The following is a 20,237-nucleotide window of genomic DNA, read 5'->3' as shown; positions in this document are numbered from 1 at the left end:
ATCTCCAGAGACCATCATGTTCCTGTGTCAATACGCAATACACCTTACGCAATGTTGTCTGGAAGCTTAAGGCCCATGGCACTGTAGCCATCCTCCCTAGACGTGGCCGCAAGAGAAAACTTGATCGTAGATTGCAGCGAAGGATTGTTTGAATGGTGGAGAAAGCACCTCAATCAACTGCCAAACAGATTCAAGCTGAGCTTCAGACAAAAGGTATGACAGTTTAAACTTGCACCATCAGTCGCCAACTCAATTAAAGTGGGTTCTATGGTCGGAGACCCACTGCCGAGAGAGAGACATAAGAAAGGCCGACTGGAGTTTTCCAAAACACACCTAAACAAGCCAAAATCCTTCTGGGAGAATGTCCTGTGGAGAGATGAGACCAACTTAGAGCTTTTTGGTAAAGCGCATCATCTCTGTTTACAGAAAACAAATGAAGCCTTCAAAGAAAAGAACACCTTCTCTACTCATCTCTAAGGAGTTTCAGTGATTTTTGGGGTTGCTGTGCTGCCTCTGGCACTTCGTGCCTTGAATGTGTGCATAGCATCATGAAATCAGGAGATTACCAAGGTATTTTGGAGTGCAATGTTCAACCCAGTGTCCGAAATTTGGGTCTCCGTTGAAGATCATGCGTCTTGCAGCAGGACAATGACCCCAAACACACTTCAAGAAGCACCCAGGAATGGTTGAAGACAAAATGCTGGACTGTTCTGAAGTGGCCAGCAATGAGTCCAGATCTAAATCCCATTGAACACCTGTGGAGAGATCTCAAAACAGCAGTTGGGAGAAGGCACCCTTAAAATCTGGGATAACTGGAGCAGTTTGCACAAGAAGAGTGGACCAAACTGCCAGTGAAGATGTGTAGGAAGCTCATTCATGGCTATAGGAAGCGCTTGACTGCAGTTGTTTTGTCCAAAGGTTGTGCTACCAAATATTATGTCTCGGGTGTCAATAATTTTGTCAATGCCATTTCTTTTTATTTTCTGATTTAAAAGGATATATTAAGTTCTGAATCAAAAACAAAGGTTCTGTAATATTAACAGTGAAATAAAGAATTGTGGAGACAAAATATTTTGTGAATTAAAACTTATTTTTAGAGAAAATTGTGAGTTATTTGAAAAAAGTGCAAGGGTGCCAATATTTTTGGCCACTACTGGATATACAAGGGTGGTCCAGAAACCCTGGGCACATTTTGAAGAATGATACCTGCAACAAACAACAAATTTTATTATTGTTCTTTGGTGCAAAACAAAACATAAATACTCGTAAAATGGATGTGACCGCTTCAACACGCACAGGCATCACATGATACGCAACAGGGTGAGGTGCATCATGTGATATGGATCGGGGTGAGCTTCGCTCACTGTGCTGCACACCTTTGTCTTTGCATTAGGTCAGTTCATTGTGAATTAGATGCCCTAATATGACGGAGGATATCGTGAGACAGAAAATTCACGCTGTACGCTTGTATTCTGTATCTGGAAATTTGGCTGAAGTTCACAGACAACTTGTCAAAGAATGTGGCGCTGACGCAATTGACAGAAGAACCATCGGCAGAATAAACAAGCAGTTTGATGACACCAGCAGCATTCTTCGAAAACAGTCACCAGGTAGGCCTCGTACTGTTCGAATTGAGGAAAGCAGAGCGGTCATTCAACAACAACTCGACAGTAACACACCATTATCAACTGGTCGTTTATCAAACGTCACCAACATAAGCCAATCATAGATTCGAAGAATACAAAGACGTTAATGCAAAACCATACATACCCAGATTAATTCACAAACTATCTGAGGATGATTTTGAAAGGCACGTTGAGGCATGTGAGACATTGCTTGGGTTAATGGATATGGACAATGATTTGCAGAACAGGATCTTGTAGTCAGATGAATCCAAGTTTACTTTATCTGGTTCTGTGAATCGTCATAACAGCGTGATCTGGGTAGGAGACAACCCACGATTTACTATTGAGCACAATGTCCAGTATCAAGCTAGTGTGTCCGTCTGGGCAGGCATTTCTTCTGGAGGCATTGTTGGACCAATGTTTTTCGAAGAAAATGTGAATGCTGCAAATTACCTTCTAATGTTGGAGCAGCATGTATTTCCACTCAATTATGGCCAAATGTGGTTCATGCATGATGGTGCGCCTGCTTATTATGCTGCCAGTGTACACCAGGCCCTTGATTTGAACTCTACAGACAAATAGATTGGCCGTCGTGGTCCGGTTGAATGGCCGCCGTGGTCTTGTGATTTAACAACACCTTGTGATTTCTTCCTTTGGGGTTTCCTCAAACACAAAGTGTATGCGAGGAATCCTACGACCCTTAGAGACTTGAAACAATTCAGCCATAATGAGACTGCTGCCTTAACGACTGAAACATGCAGAACTGTGTGTGTCAGTGTGTCAGAGTGCAGTTTGAACATTTGAACTGTTCCGTTTCATGTATATTGACATGAAGACTGATTAACGAGTAATCATGTTTTGTTTTGCACCAAAGAACAATAATAAACTTAGTTGTTTGTTGCAGGTATCGTTCTTCAAAATATGCCCAGGGTTTCTGGACCACTCTGTGTGTGTGTATATATATATCTGCATTATCATTTTTTGCAAAATAAAGCAGATGCAAATTATAACAGATGGCAAAATGGTGCAAAGTGTAAAAGTTGGCAACAAAAAAATCTCAGCTTTAGGGCAGGGAAGGTCATATGGATGGAGGGAGGAAGAATGTTATTGGTGAGAAGTGGAAATGCCACCTATTCGAGCTTCCCATGTGGAAGTTCTAATTCGCGCTCACCAAAGGACGTCAGGATCGGTGCCTTGCCGATACTTGGAGGGTTGGTTAATGTACACTTATCGCTCCTACCCAAATCCCATCAAGTCCCCCACCCCCAAACAAGCATGCCTCGAATTTGGAAACAAAACATTATAATCTGCTGTTTTTAACCAGTAACACTTTGATGCAACCATCCCTTTTTACAACCTAGCATTTTCACATCATCTCCTTCTGGGCCTTACAGGAAAAGCGAAATAAAAACGTGTGATTATCTTACACACAGAAAGGATAAGAATTGGAGGGTAAAAGGAACCATAACATATGTTACGGCCTTAGAGATGAGCAAATGGTAACCTTTCAAGCACAACGATGAGTGGGTGGGGAATCGTAAATGGCGAAACGGAATGTATGAACCACGTGAACCACCTTGGAATGCCATAGTTCCTCGAATTGGAAATATCAAAAGCTGTGAGAAGCTCAAGAACTTGAGAATAACAGGAACTTAAAGGTTCATGCAATGACTGATGCATCTCTTGGATATCATATTTATGACCAATTGGTTTGGAAATGTTGATCATCATTTATAGATATCTTTTAGACCATTAAATTTAACTCCAAGATAATATAAACACTTCTTCTTCATCTCCTTCATCTTCCCAATTATTCCCATGTTCATTATTGAGAAGTTGGCCGGGACAGGTTTTCGGCCCAAGTCTTTCTTGTACCAGCTGGCCTGGCCTGACGTTCGACTAAGTAGTTGCGGTCGGAATTTGGAGTTTGTTGAGGGTGCCGGCGATAGCTCGCCTAATCTTCGCTGAGGACACCATGGTATCTTTAACATCCACTAACGAATGCCGCCAGATGGGACGCCAGTCGAACGTCCATCTGAGGGACGGCCCACACATTGATGAATCACCCTGCCTGTGAAACAATGGGATGACAGTTTTTAGTTGGGTCAGGATTTGAACCCAGACTAGACCTCACACAGGAGTGTGTGTTCCTCGAGGCCATTCTGCCAGCTCTCCAAGATATAAACACCAATATTGTAAAATTGTTGTAAAGCAGCTGGATCATCTGACTGAAATTTCCCCATGGGTTGTTAGGGTTAGGCGGATTATGAATCTATGGAAAATTCAACAAAACCATTTTAAAATCGATACTATAATTGGCCAATTATGTTTGTTTGGGAATGTCTCCAGTTTTTCCTCCAATCTTGACCCAGCTTGGCTTGAGTACTCGGATCCGCATACCCACCCTTCCCTCACAACACAGGACGGTGCCCTAATGTGGTGGTCATCGAGATCCATTTCACGAGCAAGGCCCCCTTGGGAGGGGAGTTCACGGCAAAAATTCAAACTCTCAATGAAAGCCACGATGGTGTAATTTGCATTGGTGTACAATATTGGTGTAAGGCAGACGCTTAGTGATAAGATGAAACAATGACGAATACACGGCTAACACGTGTGACGTTTGAATGCTAAATGAGGACCTTTGCACATGTGCAGTGTGTGCTCGCTGGGAACTTTTTAACCCCAGGCACAAACCATGATTAATAGTAAATATCGTCATTTTAAACTTTCCCTGTGCATTCATGAGCCCCAGATACGAGCTTCCATCAGTGTTAGGAAACACCCATACCACACAAGGTGGCTCCCTCTGGGAGGTCTGCCTGGATGTTGGTAATGATGGCACTGTCTTTCTGATTCCAGACTTCATTAAATAAATCAGCAAACCTGCCATGTTCACACGAGTTAATCCCGCAAGGATCAAAGTCCACTCACTGACAGGGATGATCAGGGTGGTCGGGTAGAATGCGCCATCCACGGGCCCACATCGTTGGGAGTTTTTTTTGCAGTTCGGGCTGCAAGATATGAACTTTTTGGACAAGTTGATCAGAAAGTTCTCCATGTCGTCTGTTGTGCAGAGGCACACCACTTTCTCTCAGGTACTTTTCCAAGTGTTTTTGGCTTCTTTTAGGAGCTCTGTGAGCTATTTTTGGTAACAATCCTTATCTGGCATGCACGCCGAGCATTCTGGGGTGGATTACGTCATTTTGAAAGTCGCATATAGATGAAGGCGTTAATGGAGTGTTGAAAGAGCAAAGTCTCAAAATTATGGAAAATCACAAAGTAAGACGAGGCAAAGTTTTAAAGCGACGAAAAGCGTGTGGCATCCTTTTTATTGAATCTTATTTGAGAATAGCGACACCATGAAGTATACTTTAATATACGTGTTCCTTGTCGCAATCTCCTACTACAGTGCCCTCCATAAGTATTGGAACAGTGAAGTCAAATTTGTTATTTTTGCTATATACTCAATAAATTTGGATTTGTGATCAAAAGATGAATACGAGTACAGAAAGTCAGCTTTTATTTATTGGTATTTCTCTGTATATATTGTTGCGGATCTCAAGCCCGTCGACGTACTAAGGGGGGTTAAACCCCTCTCCCCCTCGAGCTTTGAGTCCACGAGGCCACAACCCACTTTACACTCGTGGGGGCGGATTGCGGAGCAATTCCAGCCGCCAACCCCGCAGCGAGCGCGTGGAAGAGTTTCCGGTCAAATACCCTGGTACCTTCGATACACGTGCCGCTGCGAGGACGGGGGCTGAACCTCGAGGCTGAACTCACACGAGTCACGCTGGGTTGATACGCCCGAGCGGTTTGCGTGTCACGTGACTCGTGCCGTTAATTTATTAACCCGATCGAGCGGTTTTATCTCGTGCAATGCGAGGCCAATGGTGGAAAAGACTTATACGGCCAAGTTGGAAGCAAAGAACACAGGTTTATTACAATTTGTACAACTAGGGCATTGCCCGTACGTGGGTGCCCGTTCCTTGCCAAAAAAAAAAAAAAACGCTACCCGTACGCTCTACCCCGCCCGTACGCCCGTAAACAAAAAATAACAACGCTCTTCGCTTCCGCCCTTCGCTCTGACTGAATTGGGAGAAATAATGCGCATAAGAAATCGAATTACGTACCGTAATGGCGGTCAGCTCGTAACGCGCACACTGTCCGGAAGTTCGCATATCGCATATCTATCTATCTATCTATTAATGCCCATTTATTCAATTATCGCCAACGTATTTTGGCTTTTTGCAATTTAATCGCAAGGAAAAGTAGAAAGAGAAGAGGGAAAAAAAGAAAAGCCTTGCCTTGCTGCAAACAGCTGCTGCAAACAACAACAACATGGAAGGCTGCACTGTCCGGAAGTTGGCATATCGCAGTTACGATTATTTTAGTGTTAATGGCCAATTATTCAATTAGCGCCAACGTATTTTGGCTGTTTGCAATTTAATCGCAAGGAAAAGTAGAAAGAGAAGAGGGAAAAAAAGAAAAGCCTTGCATTAACGCATTAACGCTTGCATTGCATTAACGGTTCGGCACACGTGATAGCTCGCTGCTCTCTGATTGGTTGAAGCGTTTTTTGGACATAGCTCGGTAGGTACTTGTCCGATTAATTACAAACCTTGAAAAGGCACATCCTCGGGTCCCCAGCAATATACCTGGCAAGTTTCAAGTATATCGGACCCGTGGTTGTCGAGAAACAGCGGTCACAGACACACAGACACACAGACAGACACACAGAGATTGCTGGAATTATAGATAGATGATCAGACCAAAGAGACACAGGATAGAAACTTAACCGTTCTTAACTTAAATCCCAGACAAGGGCCCTCTCACTCACGCGGGGAAAGGAAGGAAGAAGAGGACGCGCTCAAAGCGCGGCTGCTTGGTGCAGCTCGCCCCCGCACGGCTCGTTGGGCATGTCCCTCGAGGATGTTCTCGGCAAGGATGTCGGCCTCCAGTCGCGCATGCACGGGACTCTCCACAGCATGTCCTGAAGTCGGCGAGGCAAACGCGCACGTGCAGGGAGCCCAGGCAGGCAGGTCGCCGGAGTATAGGGCCACGGGAGAGATCGTCCTGCGAGAGCGCTTATAACAGGGCAGCAGGGAGCAGGGGCAGAACGCAGAGATCTGGACAGAGTGCTGAGAGCTTCAGAATCCCAGGACAGAGAGCGAGTTCGGGGATCCGGGCCGGGTTTTATAGCCCCCCTCCCCCCCGGAGTCCCACTATAATGTTCCAAGGACCTCCCCTGGCCGCCGTTGCTGGCCACTCCCCTTCAGCTCCCATTGTTGGCCACTCCCCTTTAGCTCCCATTGGCTGCCGTTGTTGGCCACTCCCCTTCGGCTCGTCCCTCGGGCCTCCTAGACTTGTCCCAGGCTCAGCACATGGCATTCCAGGCCCAATGAGGCCTACCCTTACTTACCTGTCTCAACGCATACTAACACTGGGAAGGAGACTATACTTAACATTTAATAAGAAATAACTGGCTAAAGCGAGGCTACATGTTGTGGTGCAACTAACTAAAAGGGGGGTTGCCTTTATTCTCAAAACCACAACAATATGTTTTACCATTGTAGAACAATAGCACTTATTATGTTTCGTCCTCCTACTTTAGGTAAGAATGAATATTGGAACATATTAACTGAAAGGAAATTAAAGTAGTAAAATAGTATTTGGTTACACGTCCCTTGCATGCAATAATTGCATCGAGCATGTGACCCATCAACATCACTAAACTCTTGGTATCTTCCTTTGAGATACTTTGCCAAGCTTTTACTGCAGCCATTTTCAGTTGTTGGTTGTTTTGGAGGTTTCTGACTTTAGTCTCCTCTTCAGCAAGTGATTTTAATCAGGCTCCATTGGGTTTAAATCAGGAGATTGACTTGATCAGTCTAAAACCTTCCACATTCTCACCTGATGAAGTCCTTGGTTGCGTTGGCAGTGTGTGTTTGGGTCATTGTCTTGCTGCATGGTGAAGTGCCACCCAATGGGTTTGGAGGCATTTTCTTGTACATAGGCAGACAAAATGTTTCTGTACATTTCCGAATTCATTCTGCTGCTGCCATCATTAGTTACATCATCAATAAAGATGAGTGAGCCAGTTCCAGAGGCAGCCATGCAGGCCCCAGCCATGACACTATCCCTATCATGCTTCACAGATGAGGTAGTATGCTTTGATCAAATGCAGTTCCTTCCTTTCTCCACACTTTCCCCTTTCCATCACTTTGGTAAAGCTTTATCTTGTCTCTCTGGCCATAAAACTTTGTTCCACAACTCACTGGCTCACCTTTGTACTTCTTGGCAAATTCTAATCTGGCCGTTCTATTTTTGGTGCTGATGAGAGATTTGCATATTGTGGTGCAGCCTTTGTAATTCTGCTGTCGAAGTCTTGTGCAAATGGTAGATTGTGACACTTTCACCCCTGCACTCTGGAGGTTGTTGGTGATGTCACTGATGGTCGTTTTAGGGTTTTTCTTCACAGTTCTGATTATTTTTCCATCATCAACTGCAGTTTTTTCTTTGGCCGACCTGGCTGTTGTCTTTTTCCTCAGTAAACTTGTGGTTTACTTATTTTTCAAGATATTCCAAATTGTTGTATTTACTATGCCCAATTTTCGTGGTGTGGTTTTAATTGAATTATTCTGTTCTTTCAGCTTCTAAACTGCATGCTTCTCTTTCATAAACAGTTATGTGGTCTTCATGTTCGTTTATGCTTACTGATTCCAACGGCAGATTGCCAACGCAAAAGCAAAGGCTAAAACCAAGCCTACACATTCACAGCTCTTTTATGTGTGAACAATCAATGCAATAAGAAACACCTGTCAGTCATTTGTTCCAATATTTATGCTTACCTAAAATGGGGGACTGAACAAAAAAGTGTTATTGTTTTACAATGGTAAAACATATATATATATATATATATATATATATATATATATATATATATATATATATATATATATATATATATATATATATTGTTGCAGTTTTGAGAATAAAGATAACCCCCCTCTTAGTTAGTTGCACCACAACATGTAGCCTCGCTTAGTTCAGTTATTTCTTATTAAATGTTAAACGTAGTCTCCTTTCCTGTGTTAGTATGCGTTGAAGCAGGCCAGTAAGTGTAGGCTTCATTGTTCATTGGGCTGGAACGCCATGTGCTCATTGGGTGGGAATGCCATGTGCTACGCCCAGAACAAGTCTGGGAGGCCCGAGGGAGGAGCTACAGGGGAGTGGCCGGTCAGCGGCAAGCAGCCAATGGAAGCTCAAGGGGAGTGGCTAACAACGGCAGCCAGGGGAGGGACTTGGAACATTCTAATGGGACTCTGGGAGGGGCTATAAAACCCTGCCCCGGGCCCCCCCAACGGGAGGTGTGATTGGAACTCTCTCTGTGATCGAGGCTCTCTGCCCCCAGCTCTCTACCCACGAACTCTCCCTCCGTGGCCAAGCTCCCAGCACGCTGTCTGTCACTGAGCTCTCTGTCCCGGGATTCTGAAGCGACTGTGTGTGGGATCGAAAGCATGAACTCTCCCTGCCCTGCGCTCTGCTGCCTGTTAATAGCGCTTGCGGGGACGATCTCTCCCGGGGCCACAGGCGCCGACGATCTCTCCCGGGGCCACAGGCGCCAACGATCTCCCTGCCCGGGGCTCCCTGCACGTGCCGCGAACATCACAGGGACACGCCCAGGGAGCTGACCGTGGCGAACGGCACCAACGGCCGCGCTTTGAGCGCGTCCTTCTTCCTTCCTTTCCCCGCGTGTGAGTGAAAGGGCCCTTGTCCGGGGATTAAGTTAAGGACGATAAGTTTCTGCCCTGTGTCACTTTGCCCTGATCACTGTAAATTGTACATTCTAATAAACCTGTGTTATTTTGCATCCATTTGGCCGTTCACGTCATTTCCCACTATTGGCTTCGCATTGTACGAATAAAACCACTCAATCGGGTTCAATAATCATTAACAGCACGAGTCACGAGACACGCAAACCGCTCAGGCGTATCAGATGAGCATGACTCGTGCGAGGTCCAGTCCCCGTTCTCGTGGCGGCGTGTGTATAGAAGGTACTTGGGGATTCGACCAGATACCCTTCCACACGCTCGCTCCGGGGGTGGCGGCTGGAATTGCTCTGCAATCCGCCCCACGAGTGTAAAGTGAGTAGCGGCCTTGTGGACTTGAAGGCCCGAGGGGGAAAAGGGTTTAACCCCCTCAGCGAATGTCATTATGTGCGACTTTACGTCACTCATACACACACATACACATTTTCCTTAAAAATATATTTAAAATAAATAAAATAGTACATAAAAATTAACAATAAAAGAAGCAAAAAAACAATTTAAAATACAATAAAAAGCACATTAAAAATATTTTTTTTAATGTACGTACAGTATACGTACGCGTAGCTGCTGGTTCTCATTCAAAACAAAGGCGACGCCATATGCATTTTGTCCTGGGCTGCGGTCGCGTGCTTGCTTTGCCTTTCGCTGTTATTTTTGTGATTATTCCTTTACTGTGTCTGTGTTAGCCATGGGTCCTAAGAAGGATAGTGCTAGTGTTTCCAAGCGTAATGTGGTTACGATGGAAGATAAGTTAAATCTGATTAAAAGGTATGAAAAAGTGTGGGTGATAGCGCATGCCTTAGGGCTGCCACGGTCGACGGTATCGACCATCATTCATGATAGGGAACGTATTCTCATTCGTGTTCTTTAAGGTTTAGCGATAGTTATATACTTTTGCGAGTTATTTACTCTAGTTTTACGGTGTTTGTCTTCATTTTAAGGCATTTTTAAGGCATTACGCCCGGTTTACGTCAAAAACCGAGTTACGTCACGGCTTATGGAACCAATTAATGATGTAGGCCGGGGTATTGTTGTATATATACGTCGAAATACCAGTAAATAAAAGCTGACTTTCTGCACTCGTATTCATCTTTTGACAATTTTTCACAAATCCAATTTTCTTGAGTATATAGCAATAATAACAAATATAACCACTGTTCCAATACTTATGGAGGGCACTGCATATCATTCCCACATATCCTGTTCATTAGATGTACATTTGGCATCAGGAAAAACTATTACATGGGTACATTTACTAACACTGCATAGATAAAGTCGAAAATCTCTCTGAAATAACTGGAAATACAACTGAGTGTGAAGCTAATTATTTTGCTAAAGTGATTTAGGGCATGAGGCACATCAAATGATTTTGGGATCAAATGATTTGGGCAGGTGGTTGGATGATTGAGGGTCCGTTAATTGAAAACTCCTCTTTTACAAGACAGGAAAAACATTTAGTATGACAAGCCCTTCACGATTAGGATAACACATTTTGTACTTTGAGAAATATGTTATGACGACATTATTCCTGGCAAACACAGTACGATTCTGAGACCCAGGGTCTTCTTTTCTTTTAGAGGCAATTTTTTTCCCCACAGAGCAGGGGTTGGCCTTTTTCAGGCACCGTGGTTCCCCTTTTTGAAGCAATATTTTACGGCCGGATGCCCTTCCTGCCGCCAACCCTGTTAGTCGCCTTTTGCGACACACAGGGAATTACCAGTGAACTGGTACTCAATTTGCCGACCTCGGAAGGATGACAGGCTCAGTCAACCCCCCTGGTGTTAATTCAGCGATTGACCGGGATTCGAACCCAGGATCCTAGGATCCCAAGCCGGCACCCTAACTGCTCAGCCAACACCAGGTCTCTAGTCTGAAAAATCATGGATGATTCAAACTCTGATTTTTTGACAATAGATCGATTTTTGCATGGCGTCCTTGCTTGATTCATTTATGCTGGTGATAAAACCTGGCATGAGGAAGAACAGACACCGACTGTAAAAGAAGAGGAAAGGATGAGGAGGGGGAATTTGTAAGAGGAGGAAGTAGGTCGTACCGTCGAGTGTGCGCATGGAAACACACCCACTCACTTTCGACGTTATCGATTGTTCGTGCATCATGCTCGCATGCACTTTACCGCATTGCATTCAAACCCATGAAAAGGCACCTTTGTGACAATGCGGACGCATAATCAGAGGCCATCAGCATGACATTACTAAAAGTAGTATGAGAGCACACAGAACCCCACGAAAAATGGGAATATTCAACCATTTCACCACCCACACAGAAGAACAAAAGTGCTTTATAAAGGTGTCTTATTGTGACGTGTTGAACAAGACTGTACTACTGGCAATTACAGTACAACACAGTGAAGATACAATGAGCGTTTTTAGCAATATCTGACAGGATGGCTTGAGATGTTAGAAATTGGTTCGAGGACGACATGGAAACTCTGCAGTGGTCAGCCTAAAGCCTCAAACTTAAACCCCACTGATTCACCCTGCGGGGGCATTTCTAGCCCCCAGCCAGGTGTTAGCCCGACCGAGGGTGGGATTATAATTTGGATGCTGTCAGTTAGTCCGTCCGGAGCCTCGACACGAAAATGACTGCCTGCATTTCTTTCGTATTTGGCACGTGTACGCAATAAGATCTGGGCATGAGGCACATCAAATGATTTTGGGATCAGAGCAAAAAGTCTGATTTAATTTCCCTATTTTTGCAATTATACATATATATATATATTTATACACACACACACACACACACACACACACACACACACACACACACACACTCAATATTTATGGAGAGCATAGTTCAGGATTGCATATGCTATCAGGAGCCATTATTTATTTGTATGCTCGACCATTTGCACAGTGAACACACAGCTTTTATTTATTTATTTATATACACCTTACCATCCATCTCCACGATCAACACACAGCTTTGAATTATTTATTCATTTCTATTTTACCAGCTCCACAATGAAATAGCATCTTGAATTATTTATTTATATATATTTTTGTTGTTTAAATGTATCTACACATCCCATTTTTAAGGTGTGGTTGGAGGTTGTGCCCTCAATGAAGATTTGCATCCTCGTACCTGGAACACCAGAGGTATTACTCTGGCAGGGAACACCAGAGGCTGGGGTGAGGAACACGGAATAAACAAGATGGACACCACAAGGAGTGCCACTCCATTTGCATTAATATTTGCAGATACACAAATACTAATCTGATTTTGAGGCATTACTGTCGAGTATGTAGTGAATGCACAGTCCGTATGTTTGTCAAGGAAAAAGAAAAAGAAAAAAAAAAGTATCATCAAGACGAAAATTCATCCACATTAATGGTCCACCAAGTAACTCTACATCTCCGTGCTTTCCATGGTGGTTAGCATACTTCAATCAACATTCTGTAGGGAACAGGGACAGCAGGAGATCTGTAGAAGAGAGAGGGAAGCACAACAACAGTAGAGAACAGGGACATCGGGAGATCTGTGGAAGAGAGAGGGCTGTGGCGGGGAACATGAAATAAACAAGATGGACACCGCAAGGACTTTCAGGAAAGAAAACGGAATTTGAAGGAGCTGTGCTTGGGGTGGATTAATGGGGGTCGAAAAGACCAAGGTTTTGGATGGGGGAAGACAAGAGATGGTGGTGAACAGCTGTTTTAAAGACCTGGAGGGAGGAGTGGGATTGAAGAGAGTGTGGGAGTTTGTTCTAGAGGCAGGAGAAAAGAGGAATGAAGGAGTGAAGGTGAGCAGAGAGTCTTGATTTTGGCAAAAAAATAGTCGAAAAACTTTGAAGAAAATGGTCGCGTGCCTCGATAAAGCCATTAGTTAGGGCTGCAAATAAAGCAAGACGGCCCCAGTTGGCAAAATTTGAAGTTTTTCAAAAGGTATTATGGACCAGCGAACCATATTTATGGAGCTAATATTATTGAAAACCGTATTCACACTCGAGCAGGATAATGACGAAAGATTCTTCAAAAGAGTGCAGACGTTGCGAAACTGTAAGCTCTTATGATAAACATGATTTCCTCAGCCCATTACCGAGACCCTTGAGCTGAGACCGCGAGCTTCTGTGAAATATGAAAAATGTCAGGACAATGGAATGCTTATGTAAAAAGGATGAATATTATCACAATAGCATCGTCACTATCATCATCATCAATGTGCCATACACTTTGAAGAATGTCAGTGCTGCAAATGCAGTTCTGGACAATGGTCTTACTCACAGGTGGTTTGCCATTGCCTTCCCGACAGGCGACCCAAGCAGGAATTTGTAATTTGTTCAGGGTGCTGGTGATAACTCGCCAACTCTTCGCGAAGGACACAGCGAGATCTTTAACATTCACCAACTCATGCCGGCAGACGGGACGCCCAGTTTGGCGTCCATCCGAGGCACGGCGCACACATTTATGAAACACCCTGCCAGTGAAACACCAGGATGACGGTTTATAGTTGGGTCGGGATTTGAGTGTGCATACCTATAGGGGTCCAGACTATCCTTTCAACCAGACAATCTATAAATTAATTCAGATAATTCTCATTTATTAATTTTAACAATTAGTTGTTGAAATGAATAAATGTGGTGTCACATGTCATTTTTTTTTAATTCACCCTCTTCCCTCCCCTTACCTCTTCCCAAAAAGTGTTGCTTTCCAAACTTTTGACCTGAGCACAAGTTTCAATTTACTCATGCATTCGTGGCAAACAGGTATTTTAAAGCAGATATTACAATGTGCAAGAATATTTTGTCTGTCCGGTGGCCCTATTCCCTCCGGTCCTTCCATGTAACATGTGACCACAATCACATGTTGTGACACCTCGTCATCCACACTGTTTTCATATTGTGAAGTTGGTTGGGATAAATATGGTAAATAATTATAAGCCTTCATTTTTCAACTGTGGAAACATTCAAAAACATGTAGCATTCAAAACTAGAGCAATGCGACTGTGTCGCCAACATGCCTCCGCATAGTCCCACAACGGGAAGATGCCCTCGTTCACTGTCCTAAAAATAAACAAGCTTGATTTAAATCCCTTCAGCTGTTTTAAAGTATTCTTACGTGCATGGCGGTAGGTAATGAAATACCGTAGTCGAGGTAGAATTGTATAGAGTAGTGTGCTCCGAATGTCGCGAAGAAGAATCCTCATGTATCTAAGTCAGGGCCAGATGTCCGCGTAAGCGTTATGCGTCTCCATGCGAGGGGTGGAGCTATGCTAATTAGTTAGGGCATATGGATAAAATTGCCCTTGTGATTTTTCCCTTCGTTCTTATAAAGCACACTCGGCTAGCCATGTGACCAGCCCTTGATTAAAATAACATCACCCCCGTCCTTTACAAGCTTCACTGGCTCCCCATCCCCCAGAGAATCCAGTACAAAATCCTCCTCTTGACATACAAAGCCCTCCATAACCTGGCCCCATCCTACCTGGCTGACCTCCTCTCCAGACACACTCCCACCCGCAACCTCCGCTCTGCTGGTACAAACCTCCTGACCCCCTCCATCCGGACCAAATTCAGATCCTGGGGGGACAGGGCCTTCTCCATCGCTGCGCCCACCCTCTGGAACTCACTACCTCACACCATCAGAGACTCCTCCTCACTCACCACATTCAAAACATCACTAAAGACCCACCTGTTCAACACTGCATTCAACATTCAACCCACAGCATTTAACCCCTGACTATCTCTTCTCCTTCTCCCTCCTTTTGCTTTAAATATTTCCCTATTGATTCTTGTCTTTTTTGAAATTGTTGTTTTCATGTATTGTTATGCATTATGTTTGCCACTCTGTCAAAGCGCCTTTGGGCTTCTGGAAAAGCGCTATACAAAATAAATGAATTATTATTATTATTATTATAATCGCCGACGGTACCCAGACACTACAACACCACCCAGCCGAAACTTCTTGATGGGCGCCAAGTGTGGCCGTGAGGCCACGCCCCAAAGGACGATTGGTTGGGATGATTTGACGGCACTCGGTGATTGGAGCGCGGGTGACGTCAGAGATAACGTTCGAGAGAGTCGGAGCAAAAAGGGAAAGCACCGCCATTTTCTCTCTGTCTTGGTCCGGGCTCTGGGTACGAGCAGTCGCATTATCTCTCTCTCTGTTCCTCGCATGGTAAAAGGCGGTCACATTCGCATTCACGCTCTCCTGGTCCGGGCTCTGGGTATGAGCAATCGCATTCTCTCTCTCTGTTCCTCGCACGGTAAAAGGTGGTCGCATTCGCATTCACTCTCTCTGTTCCGGGCATTGGTGAAGACGGACGCATCCCTCTCTCTCTCTCTCTCTCTTGGTGTTGGCTCTTGATGGCTGTGCTTCGTGTTGTGCATGCCTGGGAAGTTCGGGACGGTCGGAGCACGGTGCAGCCGAGCGAGAAGGACCTGACTTCACGCCATTGTGTGTTTTCCCACGCAGGGATGCGGGACCTGTCACGGCCCCAAACCACCATGGAGACCGGAGCTGAGTACCAGCCAACGCACCACACCACATATATTTTTTACTTTCATTTTCGCCTTGTGTTGTAATTGTGTCTGAGTGGAGAATCCTTATTTAGGAATCAGATTTTACCGCACATTCCGTTTGTTATCCTGGCATTTTTGTTCATTAAACCCATTACTTATTGCATTTTTTGTCGTGCCTTTCTTGTGCGTTTATTTGTCTGTGGGCATCGGATAACCCCCCGTGTCACGTCTGTCCGTGCAAATAAGACCAGGGAACTCCGTTTCCCTCGCATGCTGAAGAGAGAACACCGCCATAGTTTTGGGTAAACGCCTCGGAGTTAAAGCTCGTTTTGGTCATCTGTCACCCTGAGGTCTTCACTACAGGGTAGACGCGACAGTATCACATTTTCACCAGACATGGCAGGTTTCACATCGATCGGTGAAGCGGTTTCGGAGAAAGGATTTTTTAAATATTGGCTTTCAAGCTAATATGGCTTCCACACCACGTGACTATCACCGTAAAGATGTAGACTCTGCATTTGTATGGGTAAGGGATCATGTTTGTGTAGTTTCGTGTTGATCGGATAAGGTTCGTTTTTCTATACAAGATGGCTGCCAAATCACATGACATATGATGTCATCATTTGAAGGCTATATGCAACAGTGGTGTTAGATGATATTTGTAAAATTTCGCATCGATAGGGTAAGCGGTTTAAGGGATATAAATATTTAATATTTTCCTTCAATCCAATATGGCAGCTGCACCATGTGACCTATGATATTTTCGTGATCGACTTTTAATAGCCATATCAATGACATACGTAAATTTTCGAGTCGATCGATTTGGTGGTTTTGGGAGAAGATGTTTTGAAAGATTTTAGTTTAAATCCAATATGGCTGCCAAACCATGTGATAAAATTGAATATTTGTTATAAATGTCATAAATGATGTCATAAATTTAATATTTCAATACAAATGGGTTATCGATCATGTGCATGCAATTTCAGATTTTTAGGATAAGGAATTCGATTAAAGGTTTTGGCTGGTATACAACTTCACCGATGATGTCATCATTATCATGCTTTTGTTCCCCATTGGGAGTACTTGACAATGTGCCAAGGTTCTAATTTTTCCATTCAGAAGTTTCCGCGAAATATTTTTATTATTATTTGCGTTTAATCCAAGATGGCTGCCATACCACGTAACCTATGACGTCACAATTATCATAAAAACATTCTGCATGGGTGTCACTCCTACACTGAAAGTTTTGTCTCAATCGGACATGTGCTTGCTAAGAAACAAGACCGAACGTCTAACAGCGGCATAGCTGGGCTTGTAAAATATTATAAACCACAAACACACATTAGCTTTTTAAACAGTCGCTAATGCTGTCCATAACATTAAACAAATAAATTTGGAGGATCCAGATATTGGTGAGGTAAGTTTTACTTACAGAACTGAGGGAAGATCTACTGTAATCCAGATTATACCCCAAAAGGGTTGGGTACCTACCGTTTTGTTGGAAGAGACGTAACGCCGATGCTTTTGATATTTGATGGTCATTTTAACAATCGGTTTGTTTGTGTTTCACACTGAATGAAAAACGTAAAGGTAGAGCATGGCGATTGTGATATATGACAGGTTCGACAATATGTTCGGCATGAACGGCATATAAATCAAAATGGCGGTGCGTGGAGAGTCAGCCGCCATACCGCCGTAATGACATCAGACGTAATCACATCACGCTGTCATGGGACCAGATCCTCAGCTCTGGTTGGTATACGTTTGAGGGGACATACATACATACATACAAACATATAGACATACAGATGGACAAACACTGTTTTAGATGGCTTTGCCCTATGGGCTATGCCGTAAAAACAAGGTTTAGCCCGGACGGATGTACAGATCTTCGGGGGCGGAGGCATAAAAATTACACCAAAAAAGAGGGACAACCACCTTTGTACCATGAACATGGTACACATCAATATACCGTGGCCTTTGTGTTTCAAGCAAGAACAAACAATTTTGGCATTTCCAATTCCAATGATTTGCCTTCTTTGTCTGTATGCAGCATAAGGCTGCGAGGTCGCATCAATGCAATGACCTCTGCTGATTAAGACAGGAATTTTGAACTTGACCATGGTACCGGCGATGGCTTACCTAATCTTCATGATGGACACTGTGAGGATCATTAACATCTACGAACTAATGTATAACGGCCAGTTTAACGTCCATCCGAGGGACAGCACACACACACTGATGAATCACCTTACTTGTGAAACATCGGGATGACAGCTTATAGCTGGGTCGGGATTCCAACCCAGGCTAAACAGCTTAGAGGAGAGTGTGCATAAAATCGAGAAAACACACACACATGCTCATATCAGCCTGCGAGATTGGTCGGTTGTGGGTCAGGTGGCCTCACCAGTTTTGGCTTGAACGGTGGCTGGATTTCCCGCTGCTCAAGACGCTCCCAGTCAATGTGACGAAAGAATAGGTGTTCACGGATGTCCTGTTCTCCCTCGGGCCCACAGCCCAATCGCTTTGCGGGATGTTTGTTCAAAAGCTTTGGAAAAAGAATCAGGAGGTGGGAAGAAAGTTGGGGGTGCTGATGAGTGTGCACTCAGCTTCTTAACAGCTCAACTGAAATATAGCCTTTTAAAACAACTTGTTTAAATAAAAAACGTTTAATATTTAAAAATGTTTTTAAAAGGCAGTAGCACACCGCAAATCAAAGCATTTTGGGAAGAAAACACGCCTTACAAGAAATGTATACCGTGGCCTTTCACGCCTTTTTCACGAGCTCTTTCACGAGCCTCGATTCAGTATACAAAAAAAAAAAGAAAAAAAAAAGTGAACCTTATTAAAAACAGACGAACTCGACCAAATATCTAGTTGAATCAAAAATAGGAAACCCCCCCCCCCTCCCCCTCCCACACCTCCTGCCCCCAAGCCCTCTCCCTCCCACACTTCTCCCTGCTCTCAAATGTTGTGGTTGTGTGCTTCCCCTTCTCTCCCCATCTTGTCTTCCGCTCCCTCTTTTTGTATATTTTGTTTGGTTGATTTGTTTGTGAAATAAATGTTAGCTCTTTCACGAGCCTCGATTCAGTATACAAAAAAGCAATCTCACCAATTAACAACAAAAGCGAATGTGACATTTGACATTTATTTCACGTCAATCGTAAAGGTAGATTCTACATTTATACATTTATTCATCATTGGTTCATACAAAATAATCATTTTAGCTGCTCATCATTTGTGATACAGATTATACTGTTTATAGATGGATTATGCCGCAGGTGGAAGCAATTTGAATTCACATTAGGGTGGCACTGTATGCTGCCATTTTAACAGCAGAAAATTACCCAACCACTGGCAATAATACATTAATGGCTGGGAATGAATCGTTGAAGGATTTGGTCCGATGAAATGTCCGACATTGAAGTGAATATTGGAAATGGCAATTTAGGAGTAACTGGTAATCTGTGACAGTTATAATTGCTACTTGCGTCTGGCAGCCAGACGTCTGGCTCGGACCATGAAACACACACTGAAGAAGAGGAAACGTTGCGGCACAGGATGGATGGCAAAACAAAGCAAGGTCAGGGAGGTGCAAGCTGAATTATACTCAATGACAATTTGAAGATGCTTTCTAACTTGTGCCTGGTGATTTGTTTTACTTACAGTAGCAAATATATGATATACTGTATATATACATACAGTGCATTCAGAAAGTATTCAGACCCCTTCACTGTTTTCACATTTTGTTATGTTGCAGCCTTATGCTGAAATCGTTTAAATTCATTTTTTCCCTCATCAATCTATACTCAATACCCCATAATGACAAAGAGAAAACAGGATTTTAGAAACTTTTGCAAATTTATTAAAAAGAAAAAACTGAAATATCACATTTACCTAAGTATTCAGACCCTTTGCTATGACACATGAAATTTAGCTCAGGTGCCTCCCATTTCTCTTGATCATCTTTGAGATGTTTCTACACCTTGATTGGAGTCCACCTGTGGTAAATTCAATTGATCGGACATGATTTGGAAAGGCACACACCTGTGTATCAATATAAGGTCTCACAGCTGACAATGCCTATCAGAGCAAAACGCAAGCCATGAGGTCGAAGGAACTGCCTGCAGAGCTCAGAGACAGGATTGTGTCGAGGAACAGATCTGGGGAAGCCTACAAAAAAATCTCTGCTGCATTGAAGGTTCCCAAGAGCACAGTGGCCTCCACAATTCTTAAATGGAAGAAGTTTGGAACAACCAGGACTCTTCCGAGAGCTGGCCGCCCGGCCAAACTGAGCAATCGGGGGAG

The 20,237-nt window shown here is 43.8% G+C and overlaps 1 protein-coding gene across 1 annotated transcript in view; it reads right to left on the bottom strand.

Annotated features, from left to right (window-relative positions):
- LOC137422332 (protein kinase C alpha type) overlaps positions 1-20,237 on the bottom strand; it is a 179,016-nt gene that overhangs the window by 2,885 nt on the left and 155,894 nt on the right. The window contains exon 14 of the mRNA XM_078770250.1: positions 18,337-18,477. Coding sequence (XP_078626376.1) covers positions 18,337-18,477 — 141 coding nt within the window. The remainder of the gene's footprint in view (positions 1-18,336; positions 18,478-20,237) is intronic.

The sequence above is a fragment of the Myxine glutinosa genome, chromosome 1 (assembly GCF_964187855.1).
Source record: "Myxine glutinosa chromosome 1, kmMyxGlut1.1, whole genome shotgun sequence".
NCBI classification, from domain to species: Eukaryota; Metazoa; Chordata; class Myxini; order Myxiniformes; family Myxinidae; genus Myxine; species Myxine glutinosa.
Note: the sequence above shows the minus strand (reverse complement) of the source record. Positions and strands in the feature narration are given on the sequence as shown.